This window comes from Alternaria viburni (genome assembly GCF_023758015.1).
Source record: "Alternaria viburni strain BMP 2772 chromosome Unknown scaffold_3, whole genome shotgun sequence".
Classification (NCBI taxonomy): Eukaryota; Fungi; Ascomycota; class Dothideomycetes; order Pleosporales; family Pleosporaceae; genus Alternaria; species Alternaria viburni.
The window spans coordinates 13,538-31,780 of record NW_026055772.1 but is presented as its reverse complement, the minus strand read 5'-3'; the positions used below and the strand labels follow the sequence as shown (position 1 = coordinate 31,780).

General features: G+C 50.3%; 5 protein-coding genes across 5 annotated transcripts; 2 read left to right on the top strand and 3 right to left on the bottom strand.

Moving 5' to 3' along the window:
- Nucleotides 1–1,055: 1,055 nt before the first annotated feature.
- J4E79_001644 (uncharacterized protein) lies at nucleotides 1,056–2,788 on the top strand (the record flags this gene model as incomplete). The annotated part of the gene is made up of 2 exons (XM_049350552.1): nucleotides 1,056–1,842; nucleotides 2,070–2,788. The coding sequence occupies 2 exons, from the start codon at nucleotides 1,056–1,058 to the stop codon at nucleotides 2,786–2,788; spliced, it is 1,506 nt and encodes a 501-aa protein (XP_049214391.1).
- A 992-nt stretch (nucleotides 2,789–3,780) lies between these two features.
- Nucleotides 3,781–5,690, bottom strand: J4E79_001643 (uncharacterized protein; the record flags this gene model as incomplete). The annotated part of the gene is made up of 2 exons (XM_049350551.1): nucleotides 3,781–3,905; nucleotides 3,965–5,690. The coding sequence occupies 2 exons, from the start codon at nucleotides 5,688–5,690 to the stop codon at nucleotides 3,781–3,783; spliced, it is 1,851 nt and encodes a 616-aa protein (XP_049214390.1).
- A 3,574-nt stretch (nucleotides 5,691–9,264) lies between these two features.
- J4E79_001642 (uncharacterized protein) lies at nucleotides 9,265–10,036 on the bottom strand (the record flags this gene model as incomplete). The annotated part of the gene is made up of 3 exons (XM_049350550.1): nucleotides 9,265–9,619; nucleotides 9,731–9,843; nucleotides 10,028–10,036. 3 exons carry the CDS (start codon nucleotides 10,034–10,036, stop codon nucleotides 9,265–9,267), a joined length of 477 nt encoding a protein of 158 aa, XP_049214389.1.
- A 3,926-nt stretch (nucleotides 10,037–13,962) lies between these two features.
- J4E79_001641 (uncharacterized protein) lies at nucleotides 13,963–15,098 on the bottom strand (the record flags this gene model as incomplete). Its single annotated transcript, XM_049350549.1, has 5 exons — nucleotides 13,963–14,220; nucleotides 14,446–14,553; nucleotides 14,604–14,644; nucleotides 14,798–14,938; nucleotides 14,987–15,098. The coding sequence occupies 5 exons, from the start codon at nucleotides 15,096–15,098 to the stop codon at nucleotides 13,963–13,965; spliced, it is 660 nt and encodes a 219-aa protein (XP_049214388.1).
- Nucleotides 15,099–15,994: 896 nt separating this feature from the next.
- On the top strand, nucleotides 15,995–17,184 carry J4E79_001640 (uncharacterized protein; the record flags this gene model as incomplete). Its single annotated transcript, XM_049350548.1, is given in 2 exon segments — nucleotides 15,995–17,155; nucleotides 17,173–17,184. The coding sequence occupies 2 exon segments, from the start codon at nucleotides 15,995–15,997 to the stop codon at nucleotides 17,182–17,184; spliced, it is 1,173 nt and encodes a 390-aa protein (XP_049214387.1).
- Nucleotides 17,185–18,243: the final 1,059 nt, after the last annotated feature.

Genomic DNA, 18,243 nt, shown 5'->3' with positions numbered 1-18,243 from the left:
TGCATAGATCTTTGACTGGTGGATTGGGTACATACCTAGGTAGTCAGTTATTGGTGTATATTTGATGATTAATGAAGTTTGCAACGTTGCTCTATTCGATATCACAACATCAGCGTGAATGCAGTAGGCTGGTAGTGCGCATGTCAAGTGTGAGGGCTCTGGGTCTGCCATGCCCGTCACGCGTGCATGAGTCGCATCGATGACGTCATTAGTCCAGCCATCTCAGGGGAAAACCGTACCTACCAGCCTCTTTCACCCACACGCGACGCGACAACCTTGGAATGTCACCTCATCTTCGCCGAATACAAGACCGACTAGCGACTAAAACAAAGCTCATCTCAGCTATGTGGATTGCCACGTGAGGACGCGGCTCACGCGAACGCGTGACGTCATCAAAATCACGGAGCGCTCATTCTCCATCCTATCGAAGTTGCGCAACGCTGGCGCAGAGCTCGGGTTTTGACGTTCTCATATCATGGAGCTGCTTTGAAGAGAACGGGGTTTCCATTGCCCGAGGGCTTAGTATGCAAAGTATTTGCGATATCCAAGAGCGCTAACCTTACGAAGAAGCGTGTTTTACTTAATTCACGCAGTCGGTTACACCACACCCTGAAGTGTACATTGTACTTCATATGAACGATACATGGCGGCAAAATGTAGTGTATACTTCAAGGCGGACCTTTGTATCGGACTTGAATCAGCAGCGCGAGCTTGTCGTCGGTGGACCTTTTAGGCTTACGCGGTAAACCGCACTTCCACAAACGCTGCGATGACCAAAGCTGCATTCACTATGAGTGTGACTAGCGCACACACCACAACGTGCAAACGGCCATGTGCGTTTCCATCACAACAACAGGCGACTGACGAGCACTGGCTGCAGCACCTCACCCCATCGCCCGACCGCGCTCTTCAACCAGTCCCTCTTATTTGCGCGATCAATCAATATCAACACGGATCAGCCGACTACGCAACCGGCATCCAGAAGGAAAAAGATACCCAGAGCCGTACTACAGGACCGAGCGGGACCGCCCTGCCCGAAACACGACCAAACACCCATGGCTATCTCATCAAAACAACCGTATGGCCAGCTTTTGTCACGATCTCAGAAGAAGCGAATCGACACATGGATCAACAAATTACCGTACGACTGGCAATTAGACAGCGCAAACACAGCGCTACTAGCTCCTGCGGCGGTATACGAAGATTGGCTTGATTGGGCAAAGCCTAGGGCCCTCTCATGGCTCGCCAGACTGGACAAATACGAAAGGCGGTTTCGAATCGCTGGAGTCGCCTATCACAAGGTTCCGTATGCGCTCCGGCGCTCAATCGCGACTTGTAGCTCGAAAGCAGTCGAGCAGAATGTGTGTTCACGGCTCAGCCAAATGTTCGAAATCGGCCGCCCGCGCTCTGAAGAGCCGTTCTTTCACCCATGGGACGAAATCTTCGACGCTGCATATGCGGTATTGCAGAAATGGGTAGTATCAAGAGGCACTGCTCCGGAGAACGTCGATCTCCTTCGCGAGCTGGAAGCTGAATGTGAACTCACGCTGTCGCAACTGGCGAAACCTCTCCGGAATCTGGAGGCTGGGCTGGTATGGGTGGAGGAGCAAGTAGCGAAGCTCGCCGAGCGCTCCGATCTTGATGGAACTGAGGCGTTGGCCGCTAAGCACAGCCGCGAGGGTAACATGTTTCGGACGTGGGTACAGACCTTTTTGGAAATTGAGCATGGGGTGGTGAAGTCGAAGTCTGCGTATACGGAAGCTTTTGTCGATGGCGTGGTAGAAGAAGAGGACATTGCGAAGGACGCGTACTGGACTATGTTGGCGGTTACAGATGTCGAGGGTTGGTGAGACGGTGGGTGAACGAAGTTTAACACACTGTGCAGACTACATGCAAGCTCTAGGGGTGCAGTTTCACAGCGCTCGCTGCTGCAGCTCTCTATATCACAAGATGCAATTTCATCCTATTGTTTCACCCAGCCACTGCAACCAGAGCTGACCAGGGAGTACCAATCCAACCTATCAGTCATATCACCAATATGTGCCCAAACTGCGAACCCGTACCTCCAGAGCAAGCCGACGAGGAGGCCAAGAAAGCCCGCACCGGTATCCAAGAGATCATTGAACGCGCCGACAGTCTTCTCAATCTTTGCAACTCATTGGAAGATCGCTATAGAGAAGCCGGCGTCACCTTCCACAAAACCCAGCGCGCCGCCCGCATCGCCTTGGAACTCAACGAGGATCTGGATGTAGACCGTTACACAGCCCTCAACAACGCCTTCATTGTTCTAAGCTACGAAGAGATCTTTGCTCCTCTCAAAGCTTTGGTTAAGAGTCTCACCGCGCTCCGCACAAAGGCACAGTATATACCATCATCGACCGAGGCTCATCAGCTCAAGTTCACCTTGGAGTTCACGTTGGTTCCTGCGATGAATGTACTGGTCTCGGACTATGAGACGTTCTCGGATAATTTGCGTAGCCTTGAACAAGATGTGCATGAACTAGATGTGTTCAGTAGGCAGCACTTCCAGTTCAACGATCAAGGCGAGCGTTGTACTTGGTATGACCCGGTGTTGGATCTGACGAATGGCAGAAGAACTGTGCGGAGCCATCATAGGGAGTACGTCTTGTTCGCCGACTGGGTTTATAACTTACCCGAAGCGCGGCGGGCTATGGGGGTTCAACATGAGATCGACGGGCTACATGCATCTCGTACGCTCTTTGAGGATAGGCTGTTTGTTTATGCGATGGATTTGATTTGGCATGCAAACAAGGGGTTTGCTGTGTAGTAGAAGACTTGCTTGGTACGAGATGCGCTATGAGCGTAGAAATGAATTTCATTATTGATTAGAGATAGAGGCCACTCGCGTCTCCAGCAACGCGCATCTTCGTTTGTTAAGGTGATGGATGATAAAGGCCACGGCCTTGGCCCCAGTCTTAATCCTTAACAAAGTAGAGGCGCGTGACCTTGGTGCCGAATACATAGTCCGGGCTGTGCCCTATGTTTGAACAATCCAGTCTCTCCTTCGAATTACTCCTCCCGCTTCAGCTATCTTCATCTTTCCAATACTGGAGAAGCCTGCCTATATGCTCAGGATGTACCTGGCCAAATTCCTTGACTTTGACATTCTTCTCAATCGGGTATGTCTTCCCGAAACGTATGCGGGAGTTGCTTCGGAGTCTGATTGAGGAGTCGACCGGTATGATCTCTATCGCGTCCTTGGTCATACCGCTGTCCTTTTCTCCTTCAAGATAACAGGAAGCCGGGTTTGTTCCCTGAAGATAAACGACTGCATGCTCGGATAATCTGTAATTGTCTTTGTGGGTTTTCCGATTGGAATAGGTACCAATACCGCTGAGTCTTGTTAGTCGGAATGCACCTGCGATGTCGAACCAGCTCGTACCAAGCCTTGACAAAACCGTTCCCGACCTCGAGTACCACGAAGCGACGTATGTTGGTGTATACCCGCTCGCCAAATCGAACGAGGGTATATGCATCGTCGTATAGGGTTGCTTGTGAAGTTTCACTTGCAGCCTCAGAGTAGAGCATAACAAAGACTTTGCCAACTACAAAAAAATCGTAGGCTTCGGCAGCGGTTCTAATGCAGTAGCCTAAGAGTCCCACAATTAGCGGAGAGAGTGTTTGTCTTCAGAATATGCTTACTCGAGTCCAGGTTATCGTACCAGCCACTCTGTGGCGTCCCTCCAATGAAGTCTTTCATCGCACGTACATCCTGCGGAGCTACGAAATACAGATTAGGCTAGATCTCTGCCACCAGATTCAGAACAGTGACATACCAGGATCAGGCATCTGAGCCACCTTTGAGCCGTCTGAGTCCTGTCTGCGAGAGAGGTCGATGATATCCGCCTGCGCCTGCTGTTTAGCCCAGTGATATACCGGGTGTTCTGTTTCATTCAGTGAACTGCGGTGGCTTTCAGCATAATTAGAACGTGGCAATACTCACGATGCTCATCAAGCGTGACGCAATAGTAATCCTGGTATCGCTCGTCCCATATCCAGTTGGGGGGAGAATGGGTGTGCGATGTGTTTTGATTCATAGCCTCTGCTGATAACGGCGTGGCTCGGGAAATGCTCTTCGGCGATGACTCTGCTTGGGAGGTCTTCATTGCCGGCAACACCACTTGAGTACTTTGGGTTGTTGGGGCGTACACCTCATGGTCGTAGCTTTCGCTGAACTCCATATACGTATCATCGGCTTCATTAACATCTGTTGAATTATCTGGATCATCAGCTGCAGCGCTAATCGGTATAGCAAAAAGTGCGAGATGCTCTAGATGCTTAGCGAGATGGCGTTTGAATGCTGTTGGATCTACGGTCAAGACTTCACTGGGCGACAGTCCAACTGTAAGGCCTGAATGTTCTCTCAAACGGTCGACCCAATCTGTGCAGCAAGGGCAGTCCATTGCTGGAATTTGGGAGAGCGGTTCCCGAGCAAGAGTGATATTCTGTTCGCTCTCGGCTTGGTTGAGGGTGTCTGAATGCATGCGCTTCAAGTGCGCAACATAGGCTTTCTCTCGGCGATAAAAGGCGTCCGGACAAAGAAAGCACCTATAGGCCACTCGATGGTACGTCATTTCATGCTGAAACCATTTGTTGATGTCTCCGAAATAAGGCGCATCGCAGTCGGGGAACGTGCATACATAAGGACGGATATCAGAGAAGACGTGTTTTCTCCAGACACGTTCGTTCTTGAATCTTTTGATTCGGAAGCAGAAGGGGCACTCGATTTCCTTTCCACTAGCAGAACGCAGGTCCTCAAGCCTCGGTATACGAAAGGTGGTAGACGTTTCATCGTTCTCATCGACCGAGCGAGATATGGTTGTGTATGAACGAGTATCGTCTTCTGAGTCTGGCTCTTCTGCATCTAACGAACTAAGCGCAAGCCGTTCGGGTACGATGGTAGTTGCCTTGGTGTAGTAGGAAGGACGGCTCATAGTATCTTGCTTCAAATCGAGACCCTGCAGCTGACCAGTAATAGGGACGTGCGATCTTCCTGTGTCGTCCCTTGTCTCGTCGTCTTGGTAGGATTCTCCTTCCAATTTATCACGGTGGTCTCGCATGTAAGTTAGATAATGTCGCCTGTGTGTGATAGCTTTCCCAAGTCGTTGACGAAGCCAGATGTAATCATCCGTAGCAAGACTCGGATATCTCTGGCCCACGTGGGCAATATCGAACTGGTCGTTGAAGCGATAGCGATTTCGACTGAGAGCTTTGGCGAAAGGGTCGGTAGGCGCTGCCTGTCGTACGAGGGCTGTGACTCTAAAGAGCCGTGTGATAGTTGCACTAATCTCGTCTCGAAGCTCATATTCCTCGCTAGTCCCCAAATCTTTGCCATCCTCGTTCTCACCAGGGCCACATGTCATACCCTGTCTTTCGCCACAGACAATCTGGCGAAGCTCTTCCGCAGCTTCAACCAGGTCGTCCAAGAGGCCTAAGATATGGTCAAGCACATCTTTTGCCTCACGTAGTCGTGAATCGACAGACAACGGTGATTCAGGCTCATGGAAACCTCCAATGTTCCCAACGAAAAGAATGAACCTGTCCAATTCCTCGTTCACCTGGACTTGTTTGACATGCTCATCGGCGGACCTTGGGTTCGCCAAAGCGGAGATTACTTCTCTAAGTTTCCTGACACAGGCGCGGGATCGCTCTGACATCGAAGACGTCATGGCTCATTCTTCGGTGAGATGCAAACGAACGGATCGCAGGAGGTGGTCGAGCGTAGTGACAGGTGTTAGCGCAAGGTGTCGCGCATGTAACTGACGCTGTTGTAGATCTTTCGCACAAAACAATTGCGCAGCTTAGAGTCTCAAAAGATGATACGCATCTGAGTAGTGTAATGGGCGGACGTCACGGACTTGGAAGCTGGCAAGACGTAATCTGGGGGCGAAAGGTGCGGGGAATACAACCTGACGACCCCCTCTTTGCGTCTCAGCCTTCCAGGATCAAATCCCTCACTCTACAACTTGCCACACAAAGACTCCTATTCACACAACTCGCAACACGCTATGAGCGGACTAGAAGTAGCAGGTGTTATTCTCGGCGCTTTTCCACTACTCCTAAGCGGCATCGAGCACTGGCGCGACGTGGCGAAAGTAGGTGACCTATATCGGCACATACGAAAGCACTATAAGAAATGTCAACGCGACATTCAGTTTCATGAGATCATCTACAAAAACAACCTCCGGGAACTTCTAGTGCCACTCACCGAAAATGCGGATGAGGTTGCAAGACTCGTAGCAGACCCGGGCGGACGAGGATGGGGTGACGCAGCTTTGCAAAAACGATTAGAGGGAAGGCTTAACGAGTCATACCATCTGTACCAGAGCATCATTACCGAAATGAACGATGTGGTAAAAGAGTTCAGTAGGGAGTTACGCTTCGATAAAGGGAGCATTCAAACCGAGCTCTCGCTGCCAGAACAGAAGGAACAAAGTCGCAACAAATCGCCAAGCCTTCAAGCATCTTCAAGGTCTTCAAAAATTCCTGTGCCGAAGGGAAATTTGGAATACGAAATGTTCCGAACAAAGTTCAGCTTTGGGGAAAGAAAACGGAACGAACTGGTTGAACAGCTGAAAGAATGCAACGAGCGCTTGGAGAAGCTCGTGCGCTCTAGCGACAAAGTCTCCGCATGTCAAGATGCTGCACCCGGCTTCACCAAGCAAATCTCGGCAATGGATAATACATTCAGGAAAATAGCGAGAAAGGCCGATCTTCTCTACAGGGCACTGAAGACGTCGTGGGAGTGTTCGTGCCAGTCGCACCATGCTACAAATCTGCGACTGGAGCACCGAACACTTGCCGAAGTGTACTTTGAAATAGTTCTCACGTTCATCGCCCCCTCGTGTTATGAGCCCCTTCCATGGCGCTGGAGAAAGATCAGTTGCGGTGAGATGCCTAGTTGCTCGGCCGTTCACAATGTAGCGACGCCTGCGACTTTAGCGCCGCCCCTTCGTCAGCCAACTCCAGCAGCTTTGCCTATACCGAGGGCATCATCATCATCAACATCGACTGTAAGACGTAAGAGGGTGGGATTTGCTCCTCTCAAGCCGAACACACCGGAGATTGTCCTTGACTCGTTCATCAGTCGGAAGATGAAGCTGTGTCAGCGATTAGGCGACACGGATCGCGTAGATTGCATGGGCATCATTAGCCATGATGACCAAACCTTCCATGTTCATCCTACCGCTCGAGACGAAGGGATCAATGGGGATATTGCCATTACGCTTGATCACATCCTCTCTCACGACTTCGAGGGCACCATTACCCGGCGGCAGCGCTACTGGATCGCATTTCTTCTTGCCTCGTCAGTTGGACAACTCCAGTCCACGCCTTGGCTGCGAACAGCGTTTTGCAAGAGAGACGTCATCTTTTACCCTCGCAAGGATGATAGCCAAGACGTTATTTATGGGGAGCCTTTCATCCGACAAGATTTGTCGCATGATCAAAGCCACTCCTCCTCCGGCGAGTCATTGGTGAATGACCGTAATTTCTATGCTCTCGGTATCCTGCTCGTAGAGCTTTGCTTTGGTCGTAGACTGGAAGACCTGCCTACGCGCAAGAATCATCTACCCACCACGGACATCAACGCCAAGCATGCATTGGACGTGCTAGTTGCGATGAAATGGGCTAGCGGTGTAGGGGGAGAAGGCGGAGACGACTATGCCACAGCTGTAAATTGGTGCTTTGACGTGGGGGTTTCGGATAAGACTAAGGATTGGAGGACTGAGTTCGTAAGAAATGTTGTGAGATCATTGGAGATATGTATCGAACACTTCGCGCGTGCGAATTCCGTAAAATGAGAAGCCGGGGTCGATGAGACGAGTACCAGCGTACCAGGAAGGCTCCTCAATCGTGGACCAGTATGTGGAATTTCCTCTTCTGTCTTTATATGATAATGTTACTCTGTTGCCTTGTCAAGTCAGCCATAAATTAGACGTAAAAGGGCAGCATGACTGCATGAAGCATTGCCTATCCCATTATGCAATATGCCCACAGATGAAGGACATCCATAACGCCAGCCACGATCTCAGTGTTCGCTATTAATTGGTTCGAAGAATGATTTCCAAAGAGAACTCATGGACGAAGGGCTCGGACAAGCGAGTTGACTATTCTTGTGGCAAGACGCTGGCGTACGGACAGGACCAATATCACAGCGACCGCGAGACGAGGGCATCGTATGTAGCCACGGGTGTCTTCGGATGTCTTTGTTGTGTATACGCGAGCTCGGCGGCGGTGAGGAAACGTGTGCGGATGCGTAGCGGAGGGCTGGCGAGCGACGGACATGGAGGGGTATTCGACGTATCTAGATCTAAGTGGCCTCGAAAGTGGCCTCGATCTGCTTCCTGTCAGTAAAACTGCATCGAACAAGATCTGGTTCAACCACCAGCCTACCCTTGTGTTGGTCTCCTACAGTTGCGCGTTAACGAACATTGGGCCGCTGGTCATATCGAGGCGCCGTCCTACTCGATCTGACGGTATGCAGTGGGCGCGCATCGAGAAACACCAACTACCCTGTGGGAGCAACAGTGCCATCTCGTTTGTAGCTGGATTGTGCTGGCGAGCAAATGGTGATGCTACGCCAAACCGGCGGACGACCCCGGAGCGGCGTTACGGGCGTATCTCAGAGAGCGAGCCATAGCGTCATGGCAAGTTCGGTTCGCTGAAACCTGGAAACGACGGAGTGATACACGCTTCAGCTCTGAACAGTCGTGAGTCTTCTGGGTGCTAATGACGCGTTGTGCAGACACGCGCTAGAGTCCTCGGCGTTCGCGGTCACATGAGGCCCGGTTGCATCGGTCGGCGCGCGAAAAGTGGGCCTCCTGCGCAGTAATCGTCGCACGAAACACACACCACATACTCCGCCATTTTTACACAGTGAGAAAGAATAGAGCGCGCCTTTGGCTCAGACTGCGGTCTGGTCTTGGGCTCAGCTAGGTCTTTGAGATTGTGCTTCGGCATACGGTAGGTATAATTGTGATAGCTTTGAGGGTTTTACACAGTAAAGCCTAGTGAGATGCAACAAACTTTCAGCCGCTCAATGTGTCCTTTTGAATAGATAGCTTGCTTAAGAAAGTGGTATCTCAAAATCCGACATCTTGATTGATCGAGGGGCAACGATTTAATGTTGATGAGTTTGTCATTTAAGTAGAGGCAGGCCAATTACCTTCTCACAGGACCCAGCAAAAAAAGACCTTCTACCACCCGGATTGATGTACATCAAGACCTCTCTGTATTTCCATATTAGGAATCGTCATCTTGAGCAGCCTCATTGGTAATTTCGGTAGATTGCGCAGTGTCGGAAACATTCTCCATTTTCCAATAGCCAATAAAGGTTGGCAACCAGTCTTCATGTACAACGCCAAGGTCCTTTACTTTGACGTTGTATTGGATTGGATGGTGAATCCCGAAATAGATCCTCGACGCTGCTGATAGAGGCCTTTCGCCATCTTTCATAACGATGCCAATAGCATGCTTAACGAGGGGGGCCTCGTCTGGTAGTAACTGGGCAGTGTACCCATGCGAGAACGCGATGGCGTGCTCCTGTGGAGAGACACCTTGCTTCTTCGTGCCTTGACCTTGGTAGGTAAAGATGGGCCTTCTATCATTAGCAGCGTACGATAGTGATCAATAATTAACTTACACGGCGTAACAAAAGTCCCTTTTGTGCTTGACCACAATGAATCTCCGCACTTGCGTATGTACATACTCACGGTACTTTACCATCGAAAGAGAGCTGTTGTAGTTTGTCACGACGTTGGTGTTTTTTTGTGCAACAGCAGCGTTTCCACCCGCCGCTTCGCTGAACAGCATGGAAAACACCTGACACTGTTAGAATTCGCGTTGATTGTGGAATGATCTACATACCCTTCCTTCAATGAAGAAATTTGCATCTCTGACGCAGAATGCTTGGAGACGTCAGAGCTGAATTATGGTAGACCGTCTAATGCTGACTTACAAGGATCGAGGGATTCTTTTTCGTGGTAAGAGTTATAGACTGTCTTACCTTCGCCATAGTCGGATGGCCCGATTGCAGAGTCAAAGCGTACGTTTGAGGCATTATGATAGGCCTGATAGGTTTCAGACTTGGGTTGCAGTCGTGCTGTTACCTGTGGTGGCACAGGGGGCGCAATTTCCAGAGGGACCCAGTCGAAGAACGCCCAGCTTTGTCCTGATGGCCATTAGTCAACGCGCATGCTTCCCGGGGCGACTTGTTACCGTCATGGTGATCCCAATACCACCTCTGGTATTGAGTGTTGAATAGTAGATAAAGATACCTCTGGTACTGGTAATTCCATTCGGGCTGGGGAGCTATGCTGTATGACAATGAATCTGGTCGGAGATCGTTCTCTGGCGATAACTTTGCTTGCGTCATACTTTCAAGCGATGATTCCCCTTGAGACACATCTACCTCCGGCAACACCGCTTGATTTTGGGTTTCCGGGACGTACGCCGCCTGGCCCTCTCTTTCGCCAGGGCTCATGTAATCATCATCCACATGCACCAATTGCCAGCCCGTTGTCGCAATGTGATTCATTAACTCTTTTGCCGAGACTATGTATGCAAGAGGCTGACGCTCTGAAGCAGCAACTACCATACCGCAGAGCTCCTTGCTCAGCGTATCAAGCACCAGAGATCCACAATCGCCGTGTCTGATTGCGCTTTCATACGAGAAGGTATATACCGGCTGAAAGGATTTGCTGCCCGGTAGACGCATGAGAGTGGGCACATTGATTAGTGTGCCATTGATGGGACCGCGAGTCGTCAATGCTGTAGCTGGCGATGGCCTCGAGTAAGTTGTATGTATGTGCACCTTCTGTATTCTTTTAGAGATCTCGGAATCTGCAATATGTCCAAGAAGCTGAGTGTTGTCAACGTCAATGACGGCGTAGTCTAAAGACGTCTCGATGTCCTTCTCAGCAGCCAATTGTCCCAGCAAAACTAAACTAGACGCGGGATCGTCGAGGAATCCAGAGTCTGTGAGCTCATGTGGCCTGTTATCCTGAGTATCTGTGGCTTGAGATGTTCCTGGTCCCATGGATTCTTGGAACACATTTCCAGCATATGATATATCATGAGCATACGTCTCTTCATCTTCGCTATCGCTATCAAATGGTATACCGAGATCTTCTCCGTCGTCGCTTGAGGAAGGGGTTTGTTTCGAATTACCAAAGACATGGGCGGCCGTGATGTATCCGTAAGAGGAGCCATTGTATACAATGTTGGCTGTCGCCGTTCTTATCCGCGAGTCCACGGTTTTGACGTATATTGGCATTCCTGTTATCCGCAACCGTTGCTTGGGATCATAGTAAGCCGATAAAGAGGATACCCCTTGTTGATGAGACGGATTTAAGGCCTTCATTCTGCCTGTATCCGAATCCCATCCTCCGGTGTCTGATGTGGAATTCCAGCCTTCATCGCTGGGTGATCCCGCCACTGGGATAATCGGACCTGACGGTAGATATCTTGTTACTCCTATCTTGAAATTTGAATTCTTGAACAGCACGCTTCTGTTGATAGCCTTTACGGCTTCCTTGCGTGATGGTTGATCTTCACTTGCAACAATGATGAAAGGTTTCGCTTTCTGCGGAGTTCTTCCTATCATATAGAGCGATACCCCAACTTCGCAGAAAGACTCTCGTCGAGATTGATCCAGCTCTTTCAGTAGTTCGGCCTCCATGTCTTTGTAATCTTGAGCACACTGTCCCTTCGCCGCCCAGCAACGCTGTAATTGCCTTCGTTTCCATATCGGATTTGTGTCTAGATCCACGACCACTGGTTGATCAATATCAACTGAACTTTCGTAGTCCGGCGGTGTTATAGAAACTGGCATGTTGACGAAACTTGGCCGCGTTGTCGTTATGGGTGAATAATACACCATGACTGGGCAAGCTGTTCGGTACAGCTCTTCGTCCCGGGCTGTGACTAACATATGTCATCACTGTGCCGAGAATTCGGTAGACGAACGAATTAATGCCTGATATAGGCACAAGTTTATCATGCGCAATGTGAGGGAGTGATTCCACGGGTGATGTGGAGTAGTAGAAGTTGCGGACTGAATGCACTTCGATCGACCCCGCACCGCCTTCCGGTGAGCGACGCGCCCCTAACAACGCACGATCAGGCCTGACTTCGGCGCTTGGCGACGCCACGCCGTCATATTATAACACAGCCCAGAGATGATAGTCTGAAACCCACCTGTGTACCTATAATTCCAAGTATACCGTCAGACTGAGTACCTAGGTACACTGATGCGTCTCTAGAACTCTTCCCTTGCGGAGCCATGACTTCAAACATAGCACTTTCCGGCAAGGCTAATGAAGACCCCATACAGACTCGAGATAAACGCGACATTCTGCAAGCGTTCTGGCCCGTCAGAACTACCCCGATACTAGCAGTAAAAGAAGATCGAGATCGTTGCCCCTGGGATGCGTATTTTCGGCACTACACCACGGAATGCAGGAAGTTTATCGAGCCCGACGGCGGCGCGTATATAACTGTGCGAGAACACCGAGATATCATAGCGATCGTTCGTAAACTTGAAGAAGGGGGGACAAAAGAGACGATCAAGCGCTCTCTCGCGTCACTAGTCACGCAGCCAAGACTTGAAGAGGACAAATACCATATGGCAGAAGGGGCAATTCGGCTAGTAGCTCGCTTGTTCTTGATGATAGACGTAGGAGCTCCGTCGAAGTACCAAAAATGGGGTTCAAGTTTTCTACCGTGGAGCGATGAGCAAGACGACGTGAAGACGGTTCTCGCGGATTACTTCGCCGTCAGTTCAGCGGAGACCGGGAATGTTGTATTCGAGGAAGAGTTCACGGCGTTCAATATCCAGCGATTTACAGGGCTGAAGATCCAATGGACCAGCAATCTCGCTGACCACCTGCGGCTAATCGACAACGAGCGGAGGATCTGCATCTTCCACCACGCGACATTTTTGCAACATCAAGACAGGCATGTTCTCAAGTACGATCTCTGCTTCTATCGCTAATCAGACCAGTGATATATTCCCCCACAATTTTGTCAACGAGACGCTCCGAACGTTGGACTTGTTATTCCCGCGACAGGACGCTGAGTCGCGAAGATGGCTGAAATCCCAACAGTCGCAAGGCGAAGACGTCATACACCTGGACCTTTCACTGCTCGATCGAAACAACATGATCTGGAGTGATCGCCGTGCTGCAAAATTTAGTTACTGGCGCGATCAACTGATGAGTTTGAAAGAGAGATTCGATCAACCAAAGCCTACTTCCATCTCACAATACTGGTACGATAGAAGGAACCGAATTCAGTGGTATACTTTCTGGATTGCGGTTACTGTGCTTTGCCTTACGGTCTTTTTCGGTCTTGTGCAAAGTATTGAAGGGGCTCTACAGGTGTACAAAGCATTCCACCCGGTTCCAAACTAGACAGCTTCTTTCATTCTCCTAGCTCGCATCTCAGCAAATGGATGAAACGCACCCAGCAACATACAAGAGGCCCAATAAATCCTTACACAATTGGCGAATGCACAAAACGGGTACAAGGGCAAGGAACAGTGGTAGAGGTATTGGTGGGCATGAATGCACTCGGGAAGATTCCGGGTTGGTCTTGTATCGTTGATTCGCATGAACATGTAGCAGCCCAAATAGAGATATCACATGGCGTACCCTGGGTCACACTGAACGATACGCCCTCAGTCGCGAGTGAACTAGTGGGAAGATATAGCGAGGAATACCGGAAACTTCATTTGCAGATAGCTATTACTGAAGAAAACGTTATTCGAAAGCAGCGTATTTGAGCGGAAACGACCTCGACTAACCGAAACATGGTGCAATCAAACATCAACAAAAAGCGCGAAACAATAGCAATGAAATCGTTATGGTAAGAAATACAAAATCAAAACGTATCTTGATCAAACCTGAGAAAGAAGCTATCGATATCTCGGGAAGTCGCGGATTAGAAATTGTCCGTATTGTTTGGGTTTTGTGCCACATCAGGGTCGTCCTGTGAGTCTGTGTTCTCCTGGTTCCAGTAGCCAAGGAAAGTGGGAATATAATCTGGATGGACGTGGCCGAGATTTTTCACCTTGACGTTGTACTGAATCGGGTGGTGGATGGCGAAGTAGATTCTGGAGGCCGGGACCAGCGCCCTGTTATTTTCCTCCATTTCGATTGGGATGGGAGCCTTCCGCAGCGGCGCTTCACCCTGTACAAGCTGTGGTTGCTGTCCTAGCGAATAGGCAATGGCATGCTCATCAGGCCTGACTCCATGCTTTGTAGTGGCTTGGCCGTAATAAGTGAATATTGGACTGCCGAGTATTAGTCATGTCACCGTCTAGACCGTGTAGGGGATCGCGTACACAGCGAAGCAGAACTCTCGTTTACGTTTAACGACGATGAACCTGCGTACTTGGGTATGTACATGTTCACCGAATCTGACCCTTGAAAGGCTGGTATTGCTGGACAAGTTGGTATTGTAGTCGGCCATGGGATTCAGCCCGTTCAGGGCGTTGGTACCCGCTGGCTCAGTGAAGAGAACCGAAAAGACCTGATTGACTGTGAATAATCTTTGTCTCGTCTTATAGGCCTGCTACTAACCTTCCCTTCCTCAAAGAAAGCACTGCCCCTGACGTAAAAGGCTACGATAGGTCAGCATGTGTGGTCTCTAGAGATGATTGGAGCCTGACAAGGATCCAGTGTCTCGAAGTGGCTGCTAGGTAGTGGATTTGTTGGATTGTAGGTCGCGTAAACCATTTCGCCTCGCCCATCACGTCCGTAACTGGCAGGCCCACCTCCGGATGAGGTGACAGTTTGGACAGAGTCGCTACGTATATGCGGCTGCTGGAACTGGACTTGAGACTGAGCCGGGGGTACGGCATGCGCCGCGGGAACCCATCCGACGGGAGCCCAGTCGAAGAATGTCCAACCTTGGCCTATTTCAAGTCAGCCTCTACGCATACCAGTAAGGGTCGGCTACGGACCTTCAATATAGTGCTGCCAATAGTAACGTCCATAGTTCTTATCCCAAAACGGAATCACGTATCTCTGAAATTCGCTGTTCCACTCCTGTGCTAGTTGTTGTGGTTGAGCCATGCCGTCAGTGGTGCCACATTGTCCGCGCGCGACAACTCAGGCGATACAACCTTGAAACGCTGCGCTGCAGGTGCTTATGTACATACTGCCACATGACTGGATCGCGCAGAGCCGCATAGTAGATACATGCGAAGACGCGAAGTCTTCTATTGTATTAGACATGATGCCGACGCGACCCTCCTGCAGATGGCGATAGAGTGAAGGTGCAGACGGTTGGCGCGAGTGCCGGGCTGCCACAGGCTGGCGATGGCCCATGTGCCCGTGCCGAGGATGATTAGCACGGCCACTAGCACGCTTCTGCACCCGCCCCGTTCACAAATGAACGCTGCTTTTATTCTGTTATCAGCCAGTGCATGGAGCCCATGTGCCACATGCTCGAACCCGCCAATTCGGGAGCAAGTAGCAACCCTCGGGATCCTCCTTGCCGATCAATGCGCATCGGTGAATGTGCACGGTGACGGGGCGCCGGCGAGATTACAAACGGATAATACGTTCGCTGCCGCCGCGTTTTGCTGTCCGGGATGCATCACTTTCAGTTTAGTTTCATCCCCGAGCATATCGTCGTCTAATGTCTCTCCGGGAATGCAGTGTGAACAACCCACTGGTCAGTATGAGCTACTTGCTCCCGGTGGAGATTGATCTCCAGCATTCCAGCGACTTCGGATCATCTGACGAGCATAGCATCTATCGTTGAGAGTGCGACCTCAAAGGACCGGACCGGGACACTGGATTCGCCTGATCTTGTCCGCCCACCGCGTTCAGTGGCATCGCCAGATGGATCTCAAGTTTGCCATGATGCTCCAATCTCTTCAAGTTCTCGAGCCATTGAGGTGCATGGCGATCGCAGTGATGGTCAAGACGATACCGCTCAGCCTCGCCCGAGCATTCCACCCGTGATGGTCTATCCTCCACCGCCGCCGCCAATCTCATTCGCCGAGATGAACGTCCCTCCACCTCCTCCATTGCCCACAGCAGACGATCCTCATCCATTTCTTGTCCCGGAAGCACCACGGAGTGCGATATCGGAGAAGCTAGATATCGAGCAGCAATCGTTGCGGGATCTCCGTGACAAGTTGGTGGGCACGCGCTTCTCCTTAGCCGCGAAGCGCCAGGAACTCCGCGATCTTCATATACAGACGAGTGCGAAGGATGGCCACGTTTTCAATCTGTTACGGCAGTATCTTAATGAGATAGGTGCCAATCTACCGCAAGATATTGAGGATGCTCTCGTTGACGCGTCTTCACTAAGAGACCGACATGGCCTCATAGAAGCAGGATACGATGAAGCCGAAGCCAGTTACAACACCTTAGAGTGGAAATACTCTCGCAGAGAAACAAGGTTCGTTGAGGAAGTTTTGAACAACAGATTTGTGCCAAGCGAAACGCTGGACCGAAGTCGAAGTGCAGACAACCTGGAAATCCTGCAATTGACAACCCATTCCATGACAGGTGATACTAACACCGATTCAATAATAGCGGATCTCACAGCTTCCGGTGATGAAGTGGGCGATAGCCGTGGCACGCAACTATCCGACTTTCTAGCAGAGCAAGCTCTGATGTCGACACACAAAGCAGATGCAAGATTCCAACAATCTCACTCCCGCCCGAGCAATCGTAGGGATTTGATGTTGCTCAACACGAATAATGTCGGTCGGTTCCACCAGACACATAGCCATTTGCGTTGGGTAGAGAAAATGAACGACATCGATGAGTGGCTACTCGAGATGGTGGACGCTTCGCCTCTTCTAAAGCTCTGTCTGAAGGCGATACACGACTTTGGATTCACAGACACACGGATATGGTGGGAGCATACCAAATGGCTTTTGATTCAAGACTACTCAAAACGTTTCCACACTGGCGACTCCACGATTTCCATCAATCACACGGATCAACACATAACCAAGTCTACCAAAGACGGGTTGAGTCCGACGCCGTCTGGTCGCGAACAACATAGCGCAGATGAAGTGATGCTTGGTCTCCAACTATCTAGTGTATCCGATACTGCACTGGTGACCAATATCATGGAACTAGGCGACTCCCACGATGCAAAAGATCAAGTGTGCACCCCACTCAGGCTTCCCGCTGAAGCAACAAAAGATGCCGCGAGCTTGCCATGTACATCGCAATCGCCAAGATCACGCGCATCACAAAAGAGCACTGTTCCAGATCAAGATGGTAGTACACGCCACTATTATTGTTATGCTCGCTCGATATCATTCACAGAGGGCGTTGGAGCGAAACCAACAAGCTACAACATAACACCAATACGGCAGAGCGGCAGCTTCCACACAACACCGACCTTACCACTTTTGAGACGCCACACCATACCTGACCTCAAGGACATTGAGCCGGTGCCAGCAATGATTTCAACAACCGATACTGGAACTCCTTTCATGTCGTCATGCACTTTTCCACCACCTGTATTCGATCCCAAGACCCCGGATGCATACCGAAGGCGTCCAAGCCATACCGGTAGCCCAAATCGCCAGCGCTCAGGGTCAGAACGACCGCCACCATCACAGGATCCAGACTTGGTGTCGCCACAAGCTGATCAACCGTCGTTGGTAGACAGATGTCTCGTCATGTAGAGCCACTTAGCACGTAAAATGTGTCGAGCATTCTTATGCTTAGCGTAATCGCTTTTCCTTCGCACCAACTGCTTTGCACTTCGCTGGCGTTCTTATACGATACCGTGTATAAATGTGTAAAAGGGTTCTTTGTTGGACATCAAGACGGGTTTTGCTATCGATCTTTCCCTTTGTCTCGATGTATATATAGAGCATAAGTTTCATTGAGGTTGGCGTCTCGACAACCAGGAGTCTGTTCGGTAAACATTTTCTGGTTTGTGTACTGGCAAGAACTTTTCAACAATACCAGTAAGCACGTTCTTCTTTTCGCATCTACATGCAGCCACTGTGGAACAAATTCTCTCGCTGTGAGCGGTATCTATAGTATACTGACACGTTGACTACTGGAGCCAACAGCAACCGTCGAAGAAAGACCGCACCACTGTGGGGACCCTGCTGACCGTTCGATGCCCGCGCAACGCATACCTATGGACAACAGGCAAGGAGGATGATATCGCGCAGCCCTCGTTACAACTGCAATCACAGTCATAGCCAATGGGTCGTAGCTATGAGTCTCG